Here is a 20,913-nt window from a genome sequence, read left to right as displayed (position 1 = left end):
CGCCAAGAAGATTAGGAAAGACTTAAATTATTAAAGAAGACTTTGGATTGAAACAATGCCTCTTGACTATACGTGTATGTGTGCAAAGAAAGGTTGATCAATCGACTTGATACAAGTTTAATAGTAATAACAACCAAGCCCTTTAAATTAGAGGGCGCTATTTAAGATTAACGGAGTAGAAGTCGATGTGTTTTCTCTGTGGTTTTCTAAGTTCTAATTTTAATGTAAAATACGTAACGCAAACGCAAAAATTACATTTAATTGAAGGGGGAACTTACATTGCCAAGAAGAATAAGAAAGACTTAGAAAAATATCAATGAAAACCTTATTTCTTGACCATAAAGTGTGCTGAGAAGGTTGATCAATCGACTTGATACAAGTCTAATATTAATAATATATAAAAAAGTATTTAACAAAAGAGGGCGGTATTTAACATTAACGGTGCAAAAAACTCAACACCAAGATGGCAGCCAACAGAGCAATGTATACTTCATCACGACTGACGAGTTTTGTCTTCGTAAGTGCTCATTTAGTAAACCCTTTTCTTTAAATAAGTTTAGGTGAAATTCCACGGTATAATAACAGTGACGCTGAGCTCATCAAGAAATGTTGTTATTTTATATAATAATTAGGCCCTAATAATTAATTTATAAAAAAAGATATCAATCAAAAAAATATCAAATAGTCTTTATTTTTATTTTTTTATATTTATTTATAGTTTTTTTTTAGTCTGGTGTCATCATGTGTTGTGAATGAATGACATGAATGTAATCGAAAAATCATCATGTTGTCTGATCATCAATTGACAAGTTATTCACGATCGATAATGCAAGCAAGTCACTCAAAAAAAAAGAATAGATAATATCAATAATGTAGATCATAGATGAGATTGGGTGTCGAACAACTCGTCAATCGCATCGAACAACCTACAAATTCTAAAGCAAATTTTCAGTGGCACTAAATACCTACAACTAACGACCCCTCACGACAAATTGTTTTACTTTGAGTTAGCAAAGATCGGTAATATCTGCCACGTTGTCTTTGTGACGTACTTGGACGTTTCCATTATGCCCGATAATTTCTAAAGGCTGGGTTGTATTTTTTTCTTTTTCGGTATACTATAAGCTGCTGGGGTTTTTTTTCTTGTAAATAACTAAGCCACCCTCTGGAATTTGAAGTAACAATTTGAAGTTTCAATTCCATGAGAGGCACCTAAAATGGTAAATAATAATTTTGCATTTGTACATCCAGGAAAAAGGCAGAAGTGAAAACTTCAAAAGGAAAAAAAATGTGACAAAATCACAAAATTGGCAGAGGTGAACGAATATCCAGGCGGATGGGCCGGGCCTGTTCACATTAAAATCTCTGTCCGGGACAGGTCCTACTACTTGCAGTCAACTCGCTTGTGCCGTCAACTCGCCGTCAACTCAACCACTATGCAGATTGCAGTTATGGATTAGTCTTGACACAAGACGTCAGCGATCATTTAAAGCCATCGGACACTTTTGGTATTAACAGTATTGTCCAAAGGCCAACACTTCGTGTATCACAACTGATATATAAAAAATAACAAACCAGTGAAAATTTAGGCTCAATTGATCATCGTAGTCGGGAGAAAATAACTGGGAAACCCACCCTTGTTTTCGCACGTTTCGCCGTGTCATGACATGTGTTTAAAACAAATCGGTAATTCTCGACAGTGCGAATTGATAATTGTTTTAATGTTTTCTCAAAAAGTAAAGCATTTCATGGAAAAATATTTCAAGAGAAGTCTTTCACCATTACCTTCTGTAAACCCTGTAAGTTATTTGTAAATCTGTGAACTTTTTTTTTTTGTGCCGAAAGTATATAATGGCTTTAACACGAAGCGCAGTACATACTACTGACTACACTGGGCGGTACCAGTCATTGACATCTTGAGCCAAGACTAATCCATATGCAGGAAAGCGGTCTCTGTTGCTTTGTTGTGCAAGCTCTGTGAAAAAGCAAGATGGTGGTCGATGGTTTTGCAGCTTTGAGTTAATTTTTTCATGAGAAAAAAACTAAATTGTTTATACCAAAATGTAACCTAAAACTTATTAAAGTTCTCCTTTAGCTAATACTTAACAGTTCTATGCCTCTTTCATGGATTTTAAATGTATATTGGAGGAGTTGATGGCGAGTTGACAGCACAAGTAAGTTGACTGCGAGTTTACGGTAAGTAGTAGAACCCCTGGGGACAGAACAACTTTTTGATGGTATTTGTTGAATTTAAGCATCAAGCAAGAAAAAGAGTTGAGTGCACTACAACAGGAAACTTTGGTTTCATGTGGCTGTTCACTAGTTTAGGCGATGATGGCCCTCCAAACTTGTTGGTCTTCCAATGGTGTCTGCAGCTCCTCCTGTGTAGGCAAGAGTCCCAGCACAAGGTGTCCACGTAGGTGGTTTGTCATGTTTGTAGTCTGCCACAGGAACAGGCCCCCTAAGTAGGGGCCATAGCACCAGCTGTGGCTGTTAGCAAATAAATGTTTTGTCTTCCATAAGAGCTTGCTTTCAATATCCTAAGGATCTTTTGATAGTGTTATTTCTTTTGTTAAATCTCAACAGAGATGCAGCAATGTGAAACCATGTAGTCGTAGATTTGCTTCACTTAGTAATGAACAGAAAGAGCGTCTGGCTCAGGGGCCATCCCTTGGAGATTTCATCAGTGAGGACTTAAAGGCAACTGATACGGGAAGTGATGGCTATGATGGAAAACTGGTCAAAGAGAAGGGAATGAAAAGGTAACAGAGGTTGCTGTTAAAATCAACAACTTTGGGTTTGTGTTACTGTACTGATTCTTTTCATAAAAGTATCTTAAAGGCACTGGGGTCGATTTCACACAGAGTTAGGACTACTCCTAAACTTAGGACTAGTCCTAGGAGATATTAAACACTTAAGGCTAGTTTTAAGCTAGAATGAGTAACTCTTCCTTACTCAATATACTTAGACTACTGTATTTTATTATTTGAGTGAGAAACTACTTCTTTTTCAAAAACTATGTTACTATAGAGTAGTGCTGGGCGAATAGTGAAATTTTGTTATTTGGATACCGCTGGCCAACTATCCGAAATTAACCGGATATTCGAATAGTTTTTTCACCGCTAGAGGGCGCTGTTCGTTTGTGAATGAGATCTTATGGGTGGATTGATATTAGTTTTAGACAGTGTCACTCGGTTCATTCATAAAAATGACCGGATCTAATATAAAGATGGCGATTTGCTTTTTCTTTTGATCGTGATTCACTCTACGTGAAGGAAAACTTTTGTAATCTTTGAACAAATTACGTCAGAAATGTCATTGTTTTAACTCTTCACGGAGGTGAGCATAGTTTAATACTTAATTTATGCTGTTTTATGCTGTCTTAATAGAAGTTTCATAAGGATTCAGACAAATCATTCATATCAGTTGTCGCCCGACGTCCGCGGATATTCGGATATTAAAGAATATCCGGTTACTCGGTTGTAATTACATAACTATCCGGTTTATAAATAGCTATTCGCGCCCTATGCGGATATCCGGTTAAGAAAAAAAAGGCATTCGCGTTTACGGATAGGAAAACCTATTCGCCATTAACCGGATATTCGAATAATTCGCCCAGGCCTACTATAGAGGGAGCCGTTTCTCACAGTGTTTTATGTTACCAACAGCTCTTCATTGCTCTTACCAAGTAAGCTATTATACTAAAAATTATTTTGAGTTACTACAAATAGTGTCCAGTGCCTTTAATTTGTTCAGAACTTGTAAGATGTACATGTATTGGCGCAAATCATTTCAAAAGTGTCTAATTGTTTGATCAAACTTATATCAGAAAGTGGATACAGATACAATTTAGTGATGTGTGTGTACACTAACACTGTCTGGTTTATTTTTTAGATTGAGGCTACCACCATGGTTGAAGACAGAGATTCCAGTTGGGAAGAACTACAACAGAATCAAAGAAAGTTTGCGTGGACTAAATCTTAATACAGTGAGCACTAATTTAAGTCTTGTACATGTTGAGCAATCTTCACACAAAAGGAGTAATCTAGGACAACACATTGCAAAGTTTTCTGTGCAAGATACTGTTAAGTTTTTCTGAGAAGAGTTTGCATTTTATATGTAAAACTGTCCATCTTTAGTTTTATGAACAGTCTCCTTAAAGACACGTAACCATGATGCTTTGTCCTTCGGATGGCCTAACGCAAGTAAAAGAACCCAGTACTGTTATCAAAAAAATAGGGGGTTCCCCAAATGGCTTTTGATTGGTTTGATTGGCTGCATATTGCGACACAGCAACATGTAAAACATTACATGGTGCTGTGTACAAAGAGTAGGTCTCATAATAATGCAATCGTAGTCACACAAACCTTGCAGGGAAATACTAGGTATTAAAGTGCCGTGAGCGTGACTGACATGACTGAGTGACAGATATGAGCACTATATGAGAAGCCACTATTTTTATTGTTAAATTTAAATTAGGTAAATTTGACTTTAATACATTGTTTGAAATATCCCATAGGTTTGTGAAGAGGCAAGATGTCCTAACATAGGAGAGTGTTGGGGAGGAGGTGAACATCAAACAGCCACAGCAACTATCATGGTAAGGATATTTACCAAAATTATTACTGAACCACAGGCCAGTGGTTTTAATTTCAGACGAGTAAACTTACAACCGCACAAATAAGAGGGTCTGGTGTTTTGGGGTATGAACATCTCACTGCATTTCCAATTTAAACTGTGTATAAATATCTTTAAATTCGGTTGAGTGTTGAAGCATTATACAAATTTGTCTGGTCCAGTAAAACCTTTAGCTACTGTAAGCGCTGTACTGAAGTTTGCTGGATAGTCAATCAATCAATCAATTTATTTATTTCATCACAGATTACAAGTAAAAAGTGAAAATTGCTTTCCATGTGTGCACTAAAAAGATTCAAATTTGATACTTATAGAAAAACAAACAAACATTACATTTTAAAAACACCCAAATTAGATCCCTGCATTAGCCAAATAATATATTTGTGCCATCACAGCAACCTTTGTTTTTAAGGCACAATAATGCCAATGTAATTGATTCCTCGAAGTGCATTTAAGTGGAAAGTTATTTGAAATTTATAATTGTTGTTTACAGCTTCTTGGAGATACGTGCACAAGAGGGTGTAGGTTTTGCTCAGTGAAGACTGCTAGAAAGCCACCACCTCCTGATCCTAATGAACCAGTCAACACTGCCACAGCTATATCTGACTGGGGACTGGACTATGTTGTTCTTACATCTGTAGACAGAGATGGTAGGAATGTTTCTCGCTTCATTTATGTATTGATCATTTTGATATCATGTTGTATAATAGCTTGCATTGTTTGAGTGATATTCAGTTATAATAATAATAATAATAGTATAGTCAACATTTCTATGGCGCTCTACAAAGAACACAGCGCCTCACAAGAAAAACAAAATAACATAAGTAAAAAACATAGCAAAAGAAAACTACTGTTGCTCTCAGTGGGAAACAAAAACGTTTTGAGAGACTGCTTGAAGAACGAAGTAGACACTGCTTCTCTGACGTCACAGGGCAGTTGGTTCCAAAACTTATGAGCTGCATTGAAGAATAGATTGTCTTGAGCCTTTTTTTTGGAGCAGAGCCTTCTACGGTCTTCAGAATGACCAGTATTGTAGAGGATAACTAAAGTTTTCTGTGAGGTATTATGGTGCATGACCATGAAGACATTTGTGAACATGCAGAAGGATTTTTTTTTTGGTTCTTTTCGTACTGGCAGCCAGTGAAAAGATCTCAGCAGGTCAGAGGAATTTTGTTCTCTGCCACAGGCAAACACAAGACAAGCAGCCTTGTTCTGAAGTTATATGTAAAGAGTGTTTTTGTTCTTCAAAAGAGAAATGGAGAAAAAGTAAAAGGATGTTAAACCAGAGGATGTTGGTTCAAATCCTGCTCTAGGCATTTCCCCTTTGTGAATTCCAAGTCATCTCAAATTTGCCAAGTCAGTTTTCCGTTAAAATGAGATTATAAGTCATGCTCCTTTAAGGTGATACCTGGTTGCCTATTCCCAGGTTTGTTTGTAAACTTTGGAATGATGACTGGCTACACATCAGGTGGTAATTATGTGGCTGCTGACTTGCATCCACAAAGAAAGATGTTGACCAAATAGAGAGACTGCCAACATAGAGCTAGAGAGATCAGTTGGTAAAGTGCGGCCACATTAAACCAGAGGTCATTGATTCAAACTCAGCTAATTTTTTCTTTATTTAACCCCAAATCATCTTGACTTAACCTAGTCAGTTTCCTTTTGTGGTTTATAACCTCATAATAATAAACAAATTAGGATATATTCAGACAGTTACTTTTAATTTCCTGGTATTATTGATGTACATTTTTTGTTCCTAGATTTGCCAGATGGAGGCTCAGCCCATTTTGCTCAGACTGTCATAGAACTTAAAAAGAGGCAAGTGTTTAGAAGTAGTTATGATTTAAAAAGGCATACAGTTAGACATTGTTTCCAATGTTTGGTTATCTTATCCTACAATTTATAATGTCGAATTGCATGTTACACATCAATTATGCAGAAGTAAAATTGTTCCAATTTCATGGTCCCGATTTCATAGAGCTGCTTAAGCATAAAGCTGCCAAGCAAAAACAATTTGGGAACCAGTCACTAATGCTGAAAGACATAATATTTTGGCTGGTAACCTTTGGTTGTAAGCAAAGTTTTTTGTGCTAAGTTTAATTTTATGCTTAATCAGCTCTCTAGAATTGGTTTTGGTAATTCAATACAACTAAATGTTTAACTTTTGATCATCATCATCATCTAGTGTAAGACGTAGCCCTCTTCTTGTAAATGCCATTCATTTCTATTTCTTGTAGTTCTTGTCCATGCTGTTCCTGCATATACCCTGATTCCATCTCTCTATCTTCTTCTCTGTCCACTCTAACTCTTTTCCTTTTCCCTGTCTGCCAATCCATTATTCTTGTGATTAAATTATTGCCATTATTCTTAAACTCTTAATCACAGCACTGGAATTTGTTTTACTACTGTCTTCATTAGCAAGATGACCCAGTATATATATGTAACCTTGCCGACACGCGATCCTAACACCACAACTTAGACCATCCCTGAACCAGGACAGGGGTTGGCGCAAACTCCCAGGAGTCTATGATGCAGTGTTAGAATCACGTGTCTACAAGGTCACTTATTTTACTTCCAGGTCATCATGCTGGATCTAGATAATATTCTCATTACTTTAATTAGAGCCAATCGAGAAGAGAAGAAATTTTAGAAATTTATAAAATTTTAAATGTGGGAGGTAAACCCCAGAGAAATGTTCTAGGAAAAAACCCACTTGGTCAAGTAGGGACTGAAACCCCGATCCACGTTGTGCCCGGTGGGATTCAAACTAGGGTCCCAGATGTGAAAGGTGAGACAAGACACCACTACACCAACCTGACTGCCCTGATGAAAATTGTAGTATCGGTCGAAAATCACAGATCAGGAATGTTTCTAGTGTTAGGATCAAAAATTTAAAATTTAGTTGTCATGAACTTTTATGTTTATGTAAGGACCAATCGTGCAGAACAATTAATGTAAACAGATTAATGTAACTCATAAACTTTGTATGTTAAACAGGAGCTCCATGTTGGTCGAATGTTTAACACCAGACTTCCGTGGGGATATGGAAGCCGTAGCGAGGGTTGCTCTGTCTGGTCTGGATGTGTTTGCTCATAACATTGAAACTGTAGAGAACCTCCAAATGTAAGTTCAGCTTATACTATGAGCAAGTTCGAGTGTGCATTAAGGTTAACTGTAGGTTGACGGTAAACTAAAGGTTGACCATTTTAACTCGAAACCCAGGCTGGTCGACCAGTGGTTGACTACTTCCATCAACCATTTTTGAAACAGCCTCATGATCATGGTTTCTTCACTGGTACCAATAGCATGTTCCATGCCAATATGTGTAAAGAACGGAGGGAATCCAGGAACACTATAGCGGAAACATGGAAGGCAATAGAATGTTGAATTCTGTGGAACCGATGGTTGAATAGACTTCCAAAGGAGTCGTTCAAGTTGCTGGTCGTTAGTTGACTAAATGTGCGCGCAATATCACTCATCAGGCTGGTATTTATCTGGTTTCCTTGGCATTTATGGTTCTATTTCCCCTGGACAGGATGCCAGTCCATCAAAAGGTTACTCCCCAGCACTTGCCTGTACCCATTTGTACTCCCGGGTTGAGTAAAGCAATAATGATAAAGTACCTTGTGACTGACCGGGCTAGTGTTGCCACTGACCAGGCTAGGATTCTAACCCTCATCTTGTAGATTTTAAAACTTGAGTCCACTGCCCTAGACTGCTCAGCCGCGCACCTCACACATATTGTAAGAAAGCAATCACTAAAAATACATTTACTGATTTCTCATTATGGTAGTAGAATTAAGTATCCATTCAAATGACATCATTTTGAAGTATTCTGAGCAGTCCTTAAATTGTTTGCAAAATTTGAATGAGTAAAAGGAGGCATTCAAAGTTTTTTCAATTTGGTTTTTGTTCCAGTTTTGTGCGAGATCCCCGAGCAAACTACAAGCAGTCTATGTCCGTGCTTGCTCATGCCAAGAAGGTCCACCCTGATGTTATTACTAAATCCTCCATTATGTTAGGCATGGGGGAGAAAGATGAAGAGGTCTTCCAAACAATGAAAGGTAAATACACAAATCACCAGCAGCTGAAAATCAATTAAAAACAAAGGTTCAATGTAATCCTCTTTCAGGTGTTACATAATAACCCCCACACAAAGGCAGACTTCATTATTATTAGACATGTTAGAGGTCTTCCAACTCAGGCCTGTATGCTTGGTTTTTGAAAAAGCAAGAGCACCAAAGCATTTTTCTCCTTGGTAAAGGGCACCCTTATGAGGGAATTGTATATTTCTACGGGAGCATTTCAAGGGCACCAAGGCAATGACCAGGTCGCATGGAGGCAACCGCCTGCGTTGCCTCTGTGAAGTATCAGGCCTGTAACTACACTAAAGTTCACTCAAGCAGCCAGTGCCCTATTGCATGGCTCTGGTTACTTTTGAATTCTTCACTTACAATCACCATGCTCTGCTTATTGAGTAAGCATCAAGTTTCTGTGTAAGCTTAGTAGCGTTTCGTACACAGGCACAAAATTCCTTACTTCTGCAAGTGCTGATTCTTGCTTACAGTAAGTAGAGCCATGAAACTTGGCCCAGTTTAGTTTATGCGTATGTGTTAAACAAATACTCAAATTTGTAAAACATTGACAAGCTGGAGCATTACCATTCAGTAGATTATGTGATAAGGCTTTCACACACATGTTGTATGGAACTAGTTATTACCCTAGTTATAATGGGATGATTCCCAAAACTACATGTAATTAAATCATCTGTTATTGTGTGCTTTGCATTCTTCCGAGGTACTCAACTTTGTAAAACATTAACAAGCTGGAGCATTACCATTCAATAGATTATGTGATAAGGTTTTCACACACATATTGTATGGAACTAGTTATAACCCATGCTACTTCAATAATATTAGGTTGTGGAAGTCATACGGGGACGATTCCCAAAACTACATGCAATTAAATCCTCTGTCATTTTGAGCGGTGCATTTTTCCAAGGTACTCAAACATTGACTGGCAAGATTATTCAGTAGATTAAATGAAAAAGTTATTACACAAAAAGTGTAGGCCTACCCATGCCTTTGCTTTGCACTGCTATTTAGGATGGTGAAGTCATAACAGGATGATTCCCAAAACTACAAGCAAATGGATCCACTTTCATTTAGAGCTTTGTATTCCTCCATGCAGGACAATTCTTCCCTTTCACCTTGACAGGATTATTTTGTTTGCTCAGACTTAAGTTACCTCACTTTACCTGAAAATTCAATTGAAAACAAAGATTCAATGTACATTGTAATCCTCTTCTTTCAACAAAAAGCTGAGGTGTTGATTCCGATGTTACATAATTACCCCCACATAGAGGCAGGATTAATTATTATTAATGACCACCATCTGTCCTGCTTTTGTGGGTGAAACGCTAGCTATGCATGGAGATTGATTGGGTGGGCAGTAATTTAGTTGTGTGCCTGTATGGTATTCTTTGTGTGGTAGTGACTAGGGTGTATTGCAGTCCTAGTAACAAGTTGATGAATGTGTAGATTGTGATAATTTTGGTTTTCCCCTTCGTGTAAGCCCGGTATACTCGGTACTTTCACAAGTCCTTGCGAAAACAAATTACAGGCATATTACTCTGGTGGGATTTGAACCCACGACCTTTGCAATTCTAGAGCAGTGTCTTAACGACTAAACCACCGAGTTTGCCCATTAGCTTGAGGCAGTTTGAATTCTTTGGTTTGAAACATAGAACTCAGAGAAAGTATACAGTGCTAACACATTGGTTTAAGGGTAAAACCAATATTATTATTCTTTATCCCTAATGCTATTTCCATCTATATAGATTGTGTTGTGTTTATCATTGTGGTAATCTATGTTTCAGATTTAAGAGCAGTAGGTGTGGAATGTGTTACCCTAGGCCAATACATGCAACCCACAAGGAGGCATCTCAAAGTCTCTGAATACGTTACACCAGACAAGTTTGCCTACTGGGAGAAAGTTGGCAATAAACTGGGCTTTGCTTACACAGCCAGCGGTCCCCTGGTGAGATCATCGTACAAAGCAGGTCAGTAAAGGGTCAATGACAGGTCACATTGAAATGACCTTCAAAAGTATTTTTATTTTTATTTACAGGCACTGGACAAATTTGGTAATTACTCAAAACTTTATTAGCACAAAAATTTACTTGGCCATTTTGAGATATGGGTTATACTATGACACTGCTATGGTTTAGGTTCATTTGTCTTTATACGGCCAAACTAAACAGTGCACTCCTATAGTGTCCACCATATCTCAAAAAGGCTTAGATCTGTTGATAGTATTGAACAATGTGAAAAATGACTCCCTTTGAAGTAACATAGTTTTTTAGAAAAAAGTTATTTCTTACTTAAATGTCTGGATCTGAGAAAGACTTCTTGCCTGAAGCCTTTCTCATGGATCTGAAAGCACACATATTTATGTAATAAGGTTTATTTTCTTTCATTAGTTGTGTGAAGCTACGATGACCAATTGAGCCTAAATTTTCACAGATGGTAATTTGATGCATACATGTATGCTGGGATACACCAAGTGTGACTGTTGGTCTTTGACAATTATCAAATATGCCCAGTGCCTTTACTTCCTGTTTTTGCTTTGTAAACTCAAACTTATGAATCAGTAGCTCCTGCTATAAGTATGGTTGATACAGTATAATGCTCTTAGTAGGGTCGTTTTGGCCAACAGGATAAGAGCACCAAACTCGCTTTTCAGCAGAGTGTTGGTTTGAGACACTTTACTATAATTGCTTCTCTCCGCCCAGGGGTAAATGGATACCTGTGAAGGCAGAGATGGTTCTTGTGATTTAGCTTAGTAGCGCATTGTTGCACAGGCTGTAAACTCCCCCAGGGAGCTGAGATGGTTTAAGGAATGATTTTAGGCCCAGGTACCAGGGGTAATGTTGTTGGAAGTGCTTTGAGACACTCTTCAGGTGTGAAAAGCGTTATATAAAAACTAGTTACGGTACTTATTTTAGTGTAGTCCACTGATGTGTGAAGTAACTGTGTTTAACTATTGTTCATTGCAGGTGAATTCTTCTTGAAGAATCTATTGGAGAAGAGGAGAGAATCAAATGACAGCCCATCAACCAGTTAACCCTAAAGTTCATTCAAAGTAAGCACTTTAAATAATTTACAAATCCCAAAAAGCTTTTATTCTGAAAAATTACTGGAAACAATTCCTTGTGTTTTTCTTTGCCCAATGAAATAAAGCTATTAAAAGTTTTTATGGCACCCCCTGAACAAGGATATTGACAAAATAGGGAGACTGCCAACATAGGACTTGATAGCTCAGTTGGTAGAGCACCGGCACGTTAATCTGGAGGTCGTTGGTTCAAGTTTCTAGTTCAGTTAACATATTTTAGCAGACTCTCTTGTCAGTTGGCCTTTTCATTAAGCCCTGCCCATTTTACACTTTTTATCAGACTGTTAGTTAAAAAAACACAGAATATCTTAAGCAACGCTTATTTCAAACTAGCTCAACATTGTCAAAGACGTACGTAAATGGGCCAAGTATTGCCATACACGTGTCTGTACTTCAATTCAAGCAAAGTCACATATTTTGGGTAGTGAATTTGTTACAGCGGCTACTTCTGCCTTCAGTCAAAATGACAAGGATAGCAATCGAGATCTGCCCTATATAAAGATTACTATAGTTGCAGAGTATTACCATCAACATTATAATAGCTTGACCATGGAGTGTTGATGAGTCTCCTACTGCCTGGTTACAGATTGCGTTATAAATCATGATTATCCAGGGTTAGTGCTTATGACGCATGAACCTTTTATCATGACTACAACTTGCATTCAAGCTTTTTTTTTTAAACAACCTAGTGATTTATAATTCTTTAAGATTGGATGGATGGAATAATTAAGTTTTCCGACATTACAATAGTATATTGTTCTTGTTTATGAAGTGCTAACCCACATTGCATCACCGGCCTGATACTTCACTAAAGCGATTGCCTCCGTGCCCCTTAGTCATTGCCATGGTGCTCTTGAAATGCTCCAGTAGAAATTTACAATTACCTCGTAGGGTGCCCTTTATAAAGGAGAAAATGTCTTGGTGCCCTTGCCCTTTCAAAAACGAAGCATACCGGCCTGCATCACTGCTGTTGTATGTGTTGTTTTTGGTGGAGAACGAGTTAGCATAAACACGATGAAGCAGTTTTATACAACATGCATGCACACTGATCATTAAGAATAAGGTGTGATGAAGGCAAGCAAGCGGGTGTTAGTTTATGTCTTCTAAAGAACATTAATCTTGAGATCTGGGAAGTTGCAGGTTTGCAAACATAGGAGACAATTTTGAGCTTGGAATTCACTACATGTACTAATTTGTTTCTTCATGGGTGCAGTTATATATATTCATCAATCATTTTAGTGACAGTGGCAGTTGAAGTGTTTCATTGAGATTATACTTTGCCCCTGGGGATGTTTTTCAATTATTTTTACATTACTGAATGAGTGGTGCTCAGTGTTGTTAAAGCATTTCAAGGTACTTCATGCAGGCCCAGCCATTCTATGCAGTATATTATCTTTACCATTGTGAAGTAGGCATCGGCAATTTCTTCAGTTCTAGAGGGTTATATTAACACTAAGAAGTATAGGTTGTTTGTACAGAAAAAAATATGATATGGGATTTGAGGCATTATGGTGAGGTATCAATATGTATTTGGTAACAAAAATTCAGATATTCCAAGGTTGCTGAAGATTTTAACTCACATCCACATATGGTGTTTAAACGGTTATGACATCAATATATTTAAAGAGAAATTAATGAAATATAAAGAAGAGATTGTAAGGGCGTGAAACAGCTTAGAAATTTTGAAGTTTTGAAGTTGAATACCTAGAATTATTTAGGAATTGTTTTGAAATGGTCATGACAAATTGTTTCAAACTCACATACTGCAGGTTTTGGAGTTTAAACTAGTTGAAACAAACTAAAACAATTTTATTTTAAATGGACTGACAACATCCTTTAAATACAAACCTACTTTTTCAAAATATTGTTATATTATTTAGCGAATGTTTGCTTACGCTGTTATATCTACTATAAATATTAAATTAATAAAGTTCAGTGAAACGAATTTACTTTGTTTCCTTTTTCAGCTGAAAATTTACCATTTGTTTGCTTCTTTGAATATTGTATGAATGGTATTGCCATTGACTTTTAATATCTAAAGCTCAGTGGAACTAAAATATGCATTAGTTCAGGTTAGTTTACTATATACCATCATTCAAAACAGGGACGGGCACAAAGGGTTATACATCACTAACCATGATGTAAAGCTTTCATAGCGTCCAGGTAATGCTTGAATTTGAATGTTATTAAAAATTAAAGAAGGTCAACCTGTATACCAATGCAATATTCATACACATTTTAAATAATTCAAGGACTATCAAGTGATAGTTGTAGTCTGATTAGTAAAAACAAACACTAGATGTCCATAGTTCTTGGAGTAGATTGAAAGTAAAAAGGTTGTGTTCATAATCATATTTCTATCGTTAAATCATTCTAGGGAGACATTTGCATTTTGCATGTCTGTCAAGATTAATAATAGCATCACGTCCACAGGGACGTTCACCAACTTCCTTCTATTAAATTGAAATCAAGTCCATTATTAATGTCAAGAAGAATGGATGGTGCCAATTTTTGTGCCAGTATGTCATGGTCAAGACGCTACAGATCTGCCACCTTGGTGTATCATGGTCCCTTGTTGCATCTAGGATTATAACTTAGGCATCCATAGAGTGTCTTAAGATGAGTAATGGATGATGATGATACTGCTCAGCTGTGTATCGGATGTCATCAACACTTCTCTTTAACCTCTTTATTTCACTTGCAGTAGCCTACCTACCTGACCTTTCTGTGATGGTATTCTCCGTATTTCGCAATTTTTTATTTGTTCACTTGTGTTAGAACATCAGACAATCCACTTCATTTGCCAATTTCAAAACTTTGCTTACATATCACCTTCTTTCGAAAGCCTGTTGATTGTTGATTTGTATAAGCTCAAAGTAGAAAACGTCTCGGCTCATGAACTATCTAAGTATTAATCAATAAAAGGATGGAGTTAACGAACAAAGTGCACAGCAATCGAGATAATACAAGTTGACTTAGTCCAGACGTTTAACTTATTTCAAAAAGGCCTTTCTTCTTCACTGAAACGAAATACTTAAGCCGTTTTTGAACTGTTAATTTCGTTTGTACAATGGTTTTCTGTTGTTGAACTTCATTCCAGCATACTGATCAAATGTTTGAAATGTTACATCACCAGTTCTTGTCAGAATGACAACTTATTTACGATATTTGTTTATGCGAATGCACGGCGTTACCTCAAATATTACTAGATTTCAATGTTTATAACAAACATAAAAAGCAGTGCGGTCCTGGTTTTTGAAATAATAGTATGATTGTCATCTTTTCAGAACAAATTCTTTAAAAAAAACATACTGTCTTGCATTCCTGTCTGCGTACATTAGCGATACAAGACATTGTCAGCTTTGATTATCCAGACTGTCTCCTTTTCCCATTTTCATTTCTATTGATTGATTCTTCGTCTCATCGTTCACTATTAAGGTTTATTTTTGTCGCCGTCATCTCTTGATAAAAAGGAGCAATCTCGTCTTAAACAAAAGGTCATAATAATTGTAATTAGAAATATTTTCCACAACGGTTTCTTTGCACCACGGTGAATAAAGCATAGTGCGAAATGGCAGTTGAGGAAAATGTTACCATGATGATTGGAAAATGATCGGCTTGTAATGTCCCCTTTGCTTGAAGAATAAACATCATCGGAAGAACACTAATATCCATCGATGCATCGTGAGATGATTCTTTGGTCAAAAAGAAACACTTCACATAGGTTTTGACTTCCATAAACACTGAAAGGAACATTACAGAGTGGTAAGAAAACAAATCGTGAAGATCACAGATTTACATGAAACTTACATGGCCTAATAATGATCATTTGAAAATCATTTGAAATATTTCTGTCTGAAATGTCGTATTAGTCGATGATGAGAAATAAATCAAACTAATTTCCCGTATGGAGTTTATCGCTCAGTGAGCGTTTTCTTCACTTTTGTTTTGAATCGATGTCTTGCAAAATGTGTAATCGGTTTTCACTATTTTCTCGTGACCCAGATAGCCGATCGATCTCAAATTTCTTAAGATTGTCAGTTTATGTATAATTATAGTGGATTACATTAAGTGCTTACGAGACATGGCAGCAACAAAAATTGTAATGTTCCTTTTAAAGAAAAATGAACAGATGCGCTAGCTTGTTATTGCAAATGATCTTGTTGAATGATGTACGTTCGTGGTTTCTGCAACATTGTCCTGATCAATGCGTCTTATTAAGTTCTACCCTCAGGCAAAATTTCTAAGACAGATTGGGCCCCATGCCCTAATCACAGCCTGCCAGTGAGCTTGCATTATGTTATTCATCATTTGATTCTGCATTGATATATAATTCGGCAATATCCATTTAAGCTGCCATGCATGAAATGATAGTCAAGCAGTCTACTGAGGTCTCCCGGAAATGTATTTTGTTGACTATGAATTATTCATGACGTGAACAATTGGAATAAATTTACATACGCAAGATGCACAAATCATTTAATGCACCATGTTGATCATAAGGAAAGTGTACAACAAAAAATATCATTTAATAGGTAAACTTGTTCTATGATGCAGATAATTCACATAATAAGATGGAGAGAAAAAATTGTGCAGTCTAGCAATGAAAAACATAAATTTTACCAAACAAATAGACTCTCGAAAACTTCTAAACTAATGGTTACAAAATGCCGCATGAAATAAACCAAAGCAAAGGGGTATGGTATATCATAAGTGTCCAGTGACTTTAGTATAACACCCACCAACTCGGAAACATCAATTATTGATGTATCCGAGTTGGTGGGTGTTGCTAAGCCACTGTACACTTATGATGGTGTGGTCATCTTGTACACTGTCGTTCAATTTCTTCCTCCATGTTCAAACAAACAAAATATGATTTCCTGCCAGCAAAAATGAATTTACTTCACCTGTTGACCATGGTTTGACGTGATATAACAACCTTTAATCTTCGTTATCCATGACCCGTTAAAAGTGGACTCATAAAAGTTATTACATGTATTTAGAAGGTATAATAATTATTTGTTGATTGTGATGAATATGAAAACAATTAACCACCGTTAAATATGCTATTTATCTGCAAGGTCTGAATTTGTTGATTTGGCCGTACGCAGCGACGGTGTTATTTTTGGTCAAATCACAGCATGCAGGCATAACAACAACCCACAGGCACACGGCACACAATATTAATCATAGCGAGAAGGGAATAAACAAATTGAGCCAGAACAAATGAGCGATTTATGGGAAAATCGAATTGGGTTTTGTCTGGGGAAAATACGGTGTATGCCTTATATGACATTGCAGAGGGGGCTAGCCGTCTATGGGGCAGCCCCCCCCCCCCCCCCCCCTATCTTCTCCCCATATGCTGGGATCATCAGCTTGCTCGTCAACGCACGTACATCCATTGGGTTTTTTGGAATAATATTTACGGGGCCCTTCGAATATAATGATTGATTGATCGTTTACTGCAAGTTCTGTACAGCACTGTTTCACTTTTTTTATGTCACAAATATGCAATGTCAATTAGGTCCTACCAGTAAAAATGGACTCTTTAAGTGCACCTGTCGTTCAGTATTTCTTGCCTGTACACTTTAGTTGCATTAAGTATGTAATTGTTCTCAGCGAAGGGCAGTTTCTAATTCCAACTCCATATCCAGGAAGCAACCATTCATTTTGTGAACCTTATAATAATTATCGGTTGTCCTTAACCTGTCTGTTGTACTGTGGTGAAACTAACATATTATTCAAATTTAGCTGCAAGATTGGGAGTATTTTATATAATTAAATAAAATGTTTAGGGGAGTTCGCTTTAGTTATACGGTAGAAAATGCTTCACTCTATAAAAGGCGAATTAGTGAGATTGTAGACACTTTTGTAATGACGTTGGTAAGTTTGTTTTTATTATTTTAAGAAGACTGTGAGATAGAATAATATTAATAACCATAATATGGAACTTGTTTTTTGACAGCAAGGAATGAAATACATATTTTGTACTTCTCAGTGTTGGTTTAGATGAGATGAATATATGCCTCTATTATATTCAGTTAAATCAATTATATGCAAGCATATTGCCCAGTATTAAGATCTAATTAACCAATTGTTACACTTTACAAATTTAATACAAAGGCGGATTGTGTCACTTTGTTGATGAGGGTTTTGTGTTTATACAGCTCATTACATTTTCCATTAGTTGATTGTAATGGACTTTGGCTCCGGTCTCAATTACATACAGTGTTATTGTCATAGGTAATAAGGCGCAAGTCTCTATGTAGTCTTGATGTCAAGACGGTAATTTTTAAGCGCAGTGTGTAGTTACAGCGCGGCGTAGCTACGGGGACGATACACACACCCTCGATCCCAGTATGTGTGTGTGGGTCAGTCGCAATAGTTAGAGCTGCCTCGCGCTACCTACGACTGTTGCATGTGTAACATCGCACTGTGACTGTTGCATGAAAGGCAGACAAATAGGCAGCGCCTAACGACTTGTCATCAAGTCTAGTCTCTATGGGATACGGTAATCTAAGATGACTCAAAGACAATGGTTACGCAATAAAGTATAGTAACAATAATGAATAATTATTTTAAATGCATTTCGAAAACGCACTTCAGGTACCTTTCAAGCAGATAGACCTTGGTAACAATTCAAGTATACAGTTTATAAACAACTTTTATTTCGTTATTTTTCAGTTTGATAGGCTGTTCTTATTAATTAAGTGTTGAAAGTTTAGGCTTGAGGTGACCATGTAAAATCTGTCTGTGAGTGTAGTGGTGGCTTAGCCCTATATGACCCTTCCTCTGTAGTACAATACGAAAGTGTAAGACCACAGGGCTAAGTGGTGGCTCTGAGAAGAGCAGGTTATTACTCGGTGCTCGACGTTTCGGTCAGTGTGCTCTGATCGTCTTCTGGAGAAAGTTTTCTTCTGCTTTTAAAGTTTATTGTTTTATAAACCTTCATTCCATACCTTTTGTGTCGGTTATTTGGTCATGTAAATGGCGACTAGTCCCTTTGCCTAACTGTCTGTCCTTGAACGTGCATGCACACCATGGTATAGACGTAAGCCTCCACCTGCTGACGTTGAAGCAGTAATATTGTAAGAAAGCCGGCGTAAATGTTTAAAAATGGACTCCTGTTCTGTGGCCGAACCTGGCTGGTCACATCGTTGTAATCCAAATGTCTGGCGGAATGCATCACGGTATTGAGTACTCATGCAGGTATATACGAAAGGATTAATAGCAGCATTTATGTAAGACATAATCCTGGCTGCAGATATAAGGCTATTACGGGTATCCTCATGCAGGATAAAACGCTCTCGTATGAATCCAATCATATAAAATAAACTCATAATTTCAAAAGGGGCTAAACATATGAAGAACACTACCCCATTAACGATTAGCATCACAGCTATTTGGTTGCGCTGACGTATATTTATTCTCCTCCTACCTGTGACACTTGTGTCTTCGATAACTTGGGTGATACCAGATATGATGCGGCAGTAGAGATAGACATTGATTGGGAAAATAAGGATGAACGGTATTGCCTGGGCACCAGCTCCATAGATGATAGTCCATTCCTTAACTGGTCCACAGTAGGCAAATTCATTGGGCCAGTTCTGGTATGGCATCTTGGAAGGCCAGCTTGAGCAAATGACCACATAATCCATGGTACAAGGGATGAATGTTAGGGCAATACAGAAAGCCAAGATCCATGATGCAGCCAGAAGGCGGACAAACACACGTCGACGGGAGTCACCGAGGGCTCGATGAGCTGAACATACCGCATAGAACTTCTGGAATGATACCAAAGTGATGTCAGCCAAGGAGAACAAGAATGCTGTATCACTGATGAGATAAATAATGATACACCCTGCCCTACCCAGGGAACTGTCATCAATGGAAATTGGGCTTTGGGAATACTTCCATATCTTACTCCCAACAGATCCCAGAAGGAAAAGCACATCAGCTATGGCTAAGTTGGTCAGGCAATAGTTCGTTGATGTTCGCATTCGCTTTACACAGTATACCACATAGAGAAATGCAAAGTTACTCAAGATACCAAGTCCTAATATCACGGGTAATAGCACTCCATTTATCACTCTGTCGGTTTCCGCATACTCGTATATTTTCGTCTCCGATTCTGAGAAGTTCATTGGGAGATCACATTGATCGAGAGGTTCATCTAAGCTGCTGTACTCATTGTACTCTGACTTGCCAAACGACATCGAAGAGACATTCATTGCACTTTGAGGCGAAGGTTAGCAGAAGAAGAAAAACTCTGATTGTGTGTGACTGGGGTGTCCTTGCAAAACAATTCACTGCTCTGTTCTCCTTCACACCTTTATCTCAGTCATATAGAGCGAGAGTTAAACAAAATCGGCTCATTATTCGGATGTGAAAAATGTCATAGGCCCCTTAACTTCAAAGTTTCGTTCCCCTAGCTGCAACAGATTGTTTTAGCTAAATAGTTTCTGGAACTTAGACAACCTCTTCAATTTAAGCGTCAAATATCCCAAACTGAATTTCCTGGAAGATGTATTATCTCCAGCACGCTGTAAATCTGGGCCTCATCACTCGGTGCATTTCATTGATTCTTGGAGCCCACGTGACCGAGCACACACACTGACTTATTGAGTAAACCAGTCGATGATGTTCTGTTGATTATAATTCAATTGTTCAGATTTGATGAGATATGCTGATTGTCTCGTACACTTGTTGTGTGTGTGTGTGTGAATATTGTCACATAAAGGCGATATTGATGGTTTACACAGGTTGCCTTGTGTAATATGAGATCCAAAAGTTGAGCTGAATGTCTGGCACTCGGAGTCAAATTCTTCTCCACAGGATAATATATCTAGATTTACTTATGGCGGTTTGGTTTAGGCAGAAACATGATTACACGATGGTGGACACCCTCATGGTATTCTGAGCATGATTTCACGGGTGATCATCAAGCTTTATTTATAATCCACCCGTATGTCTCCCTCCATACATTACGTTTGCTGCGTACGTCTGCATCCGGCAAATTAATCATTCATTGGTTTGCATAACCTGTCAGTCGGCCAATCATGGAGCGGTATTTGCGATCACCTCCCTTTAGAGCTTTATGAAACT

At 37.6% G+C, this 20,913-nt stretch overlaps 2 protein-coding genes across 2 annotated transcripts; one reads left to right on the top strand and one right to left on the bottom strand.

Annotated features, from left to right (window-relative positions):
* Positions 1-451: 451 nt before the first annotated feature.
* LOC139935929 (lipoyl synthase, mitochondrial-like) lies at positions 452-14,826 on the top strand. Its single transcript, XM_071930569.1, has 10 exons — positions 452-517; positions 2,587-2,762; positions 3,895-3,988; positions 4,520-4,600; positions 5,129-5,285; positions 6,396-6,453; positions 7,633-7,758; positions 8,554-8,699; positions 10,514-10,696; positions 11,693-14,826. Exons 1-10 carry the CDS (start codon positions 464-466, stop codon positions 11,758-11,760), a joined length of 1,143 nt encoding a protein of 380 aa, XP_071786670.1. The 5' UTR covers positions 452-463; the 3' UTR covers positions 11,761-14,826.
* Positions 14,827-16,585: 1,759 nt separating this feature from the next.
* Positions 16,586-20,306, bottom strand: LOC139936281 (neuropeptides capa receptor-like). Its single transcript, XM_071931072.1, has one exon. It carries the CDS (start codon positions 20,037-20,039, stop codon positions 18,816-18,818), a length of 1,224 nt encoding a protein of 407 aa, XP_071787173.1. The 5' UTR covers positions 20,040-20,306; the 3' UTR covers positions 16,586-18,815.
* Positions 20,307-20,913: the final 607 nt, after the last annotated feature.

The sequence above is a fragment of the Asterias amurensis genome, chromosome 4, assembly GCF_032118995.1.
Source record: "Asterias amurensis chromosome 4, ASM3211899v1".
Taxonomy (NCBI): domain Eukaryota; kingdom Metazoa; phylum Echinodermata; class Asteroidea; order Forcipulatida; family Asteriidae; genus Asterias; species Asterias amurensis.
Note: the sequence above shows the minus strand (reverse complement) of the source record. Positions and strands in the feature narration are given on the sequence as shown.